The 6,031-nt window shown below is 58.2% G+C and overlaps 1 protein-coding gene across 1 annotated transcript; it reads right to left on the reverse strand.

Annotated features, from left to right (window-relative positions):
* On the reverse strand, positions 1-5,558 carry LOC139826884 (dynein beta chain, ciliary-like). The gene is made up of 3 exons (XM_071803275.1): positions 5,327-5,558; positions 876-1,072; positions 1-222 (listed from the first exon to the last, which is right to left on the reverse strand). Exons 1-3 carry the CDS (start codon positions 5,477-5,479, stop codon positions 9-11), a joined length of 564 nt encoding a protein of 187 aa, XP_071659376.1. The 5' UTR covers positions 5,480-5,558; the 3' UTR covers positions 1-8.
* Positions 5,559-6,031: the final 473 nt, after the last annotated feature.

Consider the following 6,031-nt stretch of genomic DNA (forward strand, 5'->3'; position numbering starts at 1 on the left):
CTCTCCCTCTACACAAAACCAGCACCACAGGGCACCGTGCACTGGCCAGGCTGCTCTGGGTACCTGTTCTTCCAGAACTCCAGCTCCACCTTCGGGTTCGGATTGCTGCCTTGCAGGAGAGGCTCTGAAGACTCTTTCTTCAGTGCCTCCTGGATCTGGTGGCTCCAGTCTATGATGGCCGACTCCATGGCATACACCAGAGATTTATCTATCCGTTCCATGCTGTAGTAAACAGAGTACGTGATTAACTTTGTTGATGTGCATTGCTCAGTTGGATCTACTTCCAATGGCCGTGTGGGCAGCTGGATTTTACAGGGTTTCACATTTCAAAACCACAAAACAATCAAACCCCATAAGATTTTGTCACTGGTTTAATATAGGAATTACACTCTGGAGAAAATGGCTGAATGTCTGCAGCAGTGTGGGCAACAACACTGTTCATAAAGTGAATGGTGGAAATGAAGAGCCAGTCGCCACCTCTCTGCACAGCCAGTCATTGTCACATCAGATCCATTCAGGTTCAGGATCTGACCTGGAGACTCACACATCCAGCAAGATTCTCTCTCCCCATACCATTCTCCCTCAAAATATTCTACATCCCTGCAGTCATTAACTCACTTAATTCAGCAAGAAACACCACCAAGTGGGCTGGGAAGCTGAGGACAGGTCACCCCACTGCCTTGGAAGCAGTAACTTCTCACAAAATCCCACCCGCACCACGTCCTGTCTGAGGAGTGATTCATTCCACTGCACCCACACATCTCCTGGGGTTCCACAGGGGCACGCACGCAGCCCAGACACGATGACAACTTGATGTACAAACGCATCTGCTTCTCTGGACCTTCCAGAACCTGTTATTTTGGGGTGGTACTCACGATTTCTCATTTTCCAGATCAATGTCCTCAATTCCCTCTGAGCCAGATGGGAGAGGCAGCAAGGTCTTGCCGTCTACTTGGCCAACAACTGTGAAAATGGTACTTTTGAGGTTGTGGACATGACGCACGATGTCTTGTGACACCACTTGTGGCCAGCCCTGATGGTTCTTCTTGTTCGTTAGGATGGGCACGATCACCTACAGCGGGAGTCACGGAAGACCAATGGAGAAAAAAGTGCAGCAGGAGACGGACGGGCCACCAGGCTCTGAGGTCTGTGCTTGGCCAAGCCTGGAGACCCATATTCATTGCTGTCTCAAGCAGTTCCCATGTGAAATAGAGGCAGCTGATGATGAATGGGCATCTCTACAGGCCCACTTTATACAGCAGAACACCCTTTTCCCCAAATCCAAGCAGCCAAGGAGGGTGGAAGCCAGTAGGCAAAGTGAGCAGCCCCATCCCCAGGCTCTCCCAGCCTTTCAAGCCCGCAACTGCAGATGGCCCCATGGGCTGCTGTCCCTTGCCCTCACAACTGTCCCCGGTGCTTGGTCCCCATGTCCCTGCCCATGGGCACAGCCGTCAGGCTGCCCTTTGAGCCTGCCAGGGCTGGGCTGAGCTCAGTGTGCTGCAAGGGAAGGTCTGCTGGTACCCCCTGGGATACACTGGTGGTGAGGGTCCCCCAGGTCCCAGCTGCAGCCCACCAAACAGGAGCTTTGCCTTTATCAGCACTTTTACTGACCCGGCAGCATGGGGTTGTGGGGCTGGTCGGGGTTTGCCCAGATTTGAGCTGCTTTTGGCTTGTTTGAGCTGTGACAGCAACACCGTGTCTGTCACCTATCCTGGCTGGCTCTGCACTGGGACCAGCCTGTGGCAACAGCCTAACAAAGCCAGGTTGTCCCTAGTGACAAACAACAGCCCTTTGTGTTACTGGACTCAGGGTGGGGGTAGGGGAGGGGGGGGAGGTGACTAAAGGCATAAAAATAGCTGCAAATGGACATAAAATTGAAACGGAATAAAGCAGCTCAGCACCTCCATGGTGCTGTCCCAGGATGCTGAAGACTCTTTGGAACTGTGGCTGGCTCTGTAGACCCGAAGAAGACCCGACCAGCCACCTTCGTGCCCAGGGAGCCGTGGGAAGGGGGAGCACAACCCCAGGGAACACACGGGCAGGTGCTGACGAGTTCACCTTCAGCAGTTTTAGCTGCATTATTAGCAAGATGTGTCTCTATTACTTAAAGCATGTGGACTGCTAATGCCAGTGATGTTGTAACCAGGCAAATGATAGCCGTTCATTTTCTTTCTGACTGTTAAAATGATAACTGGACTCAGGATGAAGCCCCAGCCCACAGAGCAGGTGTGTTCCCTTCGGCACCGCAGGAGTGAAGCAACAAGTGGACAAGGTCACCAGCTGTGACCCCTCACTGAATAAAGACAAAGTGTGGGCAGAGGAACACACGACCCCAACCCCAGGAAATTCAAGACCTTTTTCACCTTCACGCAGACCCACCCCATCTGCCTGACCCAGCACCACCGCTGCTTTTGCCTTCAAGTGAAGCTTGAGAGGAAAATAGGATGAAAACCAGGCACAATCTGCTCCCTGCAGAAATACTGCATGTCTGCACAGGGGAGAGCAAAGCCTGCAAACACGCAGCTGGGACGCACAATCCCGGCTCCCAAAGGCATTCAGAAAACAGGATTTAACAGGATCTGCCAAAGTGTTCCTACCCCACCATCTACCCATAGCAGACGGTGCTTGCAATGCTATTGGCCAGCCGTGATGCAAAACCACTGTTTGTGCAGACTTCGCAAGACCACGGGGCTCATCAAAACAAAAGCTCCCCGTATAAATAATGTGTTTTCTCACAAAACCAGGATAACCAGTCTGGCAGCCTGCTCTTGGGAATCCAATCTATCAGTCACCATCTTAATATACCAAACATCATGATCAGAGCTTCTCAAATCCAGCAGCTCCTCTGCTTTCCCATTACAGCCTCATTCCTGAGACTTCTCCAGGTGAGGAGCCATCAGGAATAAACCGAAACAACATTGTCTAGTTCAGGCTAATAACACAGCAAAGCAAAAGCACTCGAACCTCTTGACGATCTCTTTAAGAAAACATCAGCCCACCTGAGATAACCCGACACTGAGCTACAGGAGGCTCCTGAACATCACAAAACACTTTTTCACTATGAGAGTAATCGAGCACTGGCCCAGGTTGCTCAAAGAGGTTGTGAAGTCTCCATCCTTAGAGATAATGAAGAGCTACCTGGACATGGCCCTGCTTGAGCAGGGGTTTGGAGTAGGTGACCTGCAGATGTCCCCTCCAGCACCTGTGGGTACATCAGTCCCACAAGGACCCCACTGATAGACAGAGCTGATGTGGATCAGCATTCAGGTGGTTTATATGAGTTCTAAAGCCGTCCATGGTACTGCAAAGGGCAGAGTTAAGGGTACAAGTGCATCAGCAGAGAAGGGAGGGAGGCCAAGGAGCCTGTCTGTAGGAGGGGACACCTTCCCCGCTGCCATGTGCGAGGGGCACCCGGTACTCATGGGTGCCAGGGCTCCCTCTGCACCTCCGGGGCTGCCCAGGCCTCACAGGATCCCAGCCTGGTTAGGTTGAAGGGATCTCTGCAGATCCCCCAGTCCAAGCCCTGCTCATGCAGGGTCACAGAGCAGATCACACAGGTGGGTCCAGGCGAGTTTCAATGTCTCAGAGAAGGAGACTCCACACCCGCCCTGGGCAGCCTGGGCCAGGCTCTGGCACCTCCCAGCAAACAAATTTCTCCTCATGTTGAGCCTGCCCCCGTGGCCCCTCATCCTCACCTCCTCCACGAGGGCGGCAAAGTGCCGCAGGGCATCGGCGGGCAGGTCCCCGCAGAGCAGCTCCCCGGGGCCGGCGCCGGGGGCCCGCAGGAAGAACAGCCCCTTGCGGCGGGCGGCGGGGGGCGGCGGGGGCGGCCCCAGCTCCAGCTCCCCGGCCGGGCCCCGCCAGAGCAGCAGCGCCGGCCCCGCCGGGAAGCTCTGCAGCAGCGGCCCCGCCGCCTCCCCGCCTGCCCAGCGCTCCCAGCGCTCCGCCGGCACCCCCAGCCCCCGCGCCGCGCACCGGCACAGCCGCTCGGCGCCGGGCACCGGCTCCACCGCCTGCTCCATCCGGCCGGCACCGGCGGGTGTTTGCGGGGAAGAGCCGCGTTGCCCGGGGGAAGGGACACTGCGAGGAGCCGGGGGCGGGCCGGGGCGGGACCCAGCTCGCCTGGGAGACGCAGCTGCCCCGGGCAACCACGGGTATCAACACAAGCTGGGGATGGAGGGCCTGAGAGCAGCCCTGCGAAGGACTTGGGGGTGCTGGGGGATGCTCCCTCTGGGGGGGGTCTGGATACCACTGGATCCACCTGGGCACCCCCAAAGTGGCTTTTTAGCACTTATTTTTCTCCTGAAAAAGCAAACACAGTGGGGCTTTCTCCCATCCTGCCCCATGGAACCCCACTCAGACCACACCAGTGCTTGGTTGCCCATCACCATTTATTGCAGCTGCTGCCTGCTCAGCGCCCAGGGCAGTGGGACCGGGCCCGAGACCCCCATCCTGCCCGGCTGTCAGGGAGTGATTCACTGCGGGGGGTGGAAACTGGGGATCCCGTACCCCTATATATATGCTAAACCAAATTATTCGGTTGCAAGCAGTGGTTGAAATAATAAGCAACCAGACGGCTGAGGCACCGAATCTCATAGCGAGACAATTGTCTCAGACCAGAGCTGCAGTGTACCAAAATCAGGGAGCGTGAGATTGGCTTTTAGCTGAAGAGAGGGGGGCGTCTGTGGGAAACTGAATACTTCGGAGTGTTGTTTGGAAAGAGATAACGATGGGGAAGCCATAATGAAAATAGCAGAGGAGATAAAACGCGTTGCACATGTACCAGTACAGAAGTGGAATTCTATACTTACTAGCCATTGGTGGGGTAACTTATTTGGGGGAGCCTGGTGGAAGAAAATAGGCTTCACGATAGTATGTGCATTTCTGGGTTTACTGTTTGTGCCACGTACGACCCCGCGCTTTGTTCAGTTAATACATTCAGTAGTCCAAGTCCTCCCCACCCCCCGCCAGCGAGTTCGCCTCCCCCCCGGGAAGCCGGGGCGTCCCTGCCGGCTCCGTGCCCGGGGTGGACGGGGGTGGACGGCGGGGGGGGGTGGACGGGGGGGGGGGGGGGGGCACGCGGGCGTCCCGCGGTTTCTCAGCCCCGCTGTCGGAGGCCTAACCCCCTCACCTGCCCGTGCTGCCGCCTCCCGCGCTTCTTCCTCGGTGGCTCGCTCGCTCGGTCCCTCGGCCCGCTGCCCGCCCCGGCCGCGGGCTGAAGAAGAAACCGACCCCGCCAGCGGCTTTGCCTCCCCCCGGGGAGGCATAGAGACACCGCGTCCCCGTCCCCGTCTCCCCGTCCCGGCCCGCCTGCCTCCCTGCCTACCCGCGCGCGGGGTTCCTCGGCCGATCGGCAAGACGCTCCCGCGCTGGCCTCCCCGCGACCGCCCGCCCGACGGGCTTGACTCCGAGCGACTGACCGTTGGGCACCTGGCGGGGGGCAGGGGGCCGGTTGCCGGGCGGCGGGGAGAGCGCGCATGCGCGGCGCGCGCAGTTGCCGACCCCCTCCGGCCCTTCCCGCGGGTGGGCCGGAGGGGGCGGGGGGCAAGGCGAGGGCGGGAGAGACCGCGCTTTGGGGTGCGGGCGGGGGGGGGGGTGTTTGTGCTCGCCGTGCAGTCTGAGCCGGAACACGAAGTGAAATTATACGGCGGCGGCGGCGGCAGGTGCCGGTGGGGGGCACGACGACACCACCACGACCCCGCCGCCCCTGCCGAAATAAACCCCCACCAAAAAAAAAAAAAACACCGCCACGAAACCCGCATCCCCACGCCACGCGCGAGCCCCGAAACTCCAGACACGGACTCGCCGAGCGTGTGCACGGATCGCGAGGGTCGAAAAGCTCGACTCGTAGAGTCGCGTACACTGTCCCGCAGCCACCCGCGAGAGGCTCGCTCGGTCGCGTCCAGATCCTGTCCCTGCGTAGGACCAACCGCCCCGCCGTTCCGGTTCAGTCCTTGCCCGCCGGTCCCACTTACTTAGACTAAGCCTAAAATGCACAGATCTCTCCATAAGGATGGGTTTTATACTCTAC

Source organism: Patagioenas fasciata, unplaced genomic scaffold, assembly GCF_037038585.1.
Source record: "Patagioenas fasciata isolate bPatFas1 unplaced genomic scaffold, bPatFas1.hap1 Unplaced_5, whole genome shotgun sequence".
In the NCBI taxonomy this organism is placed as follows: Eukaryota; Metazoa; Chordata; class Aves; order Columbiformes; family Columbidae; genus Patagioenas; species Patagioenas fasciata.

Excerpts from the sequence above, each read along its gene's own strand:
- LOC139826884 (XM_071803275.1), bottom strand. The coding sequence starts at position 5,479 with ATGCGCGCTCTCCCCGCCGCCCGGCAACCGGCCCCCTGCCCCCCGCCA. Across the intron at positions 1,073-5,326 it reads CCGAGGAACCCCGCGCGCGG|GTGATCGTGCCCATCCTAAC; the intron begins GTAGGCAGGGAG and ends CTCCCGCTGTAG. Across the intron at positions 223-875 it reads GATCTGGAAAATGAGAAATC|CATGGAACGGATAGATAAAT; the intron begins GTGAGTACCACC and ends TGTTTACTACAG.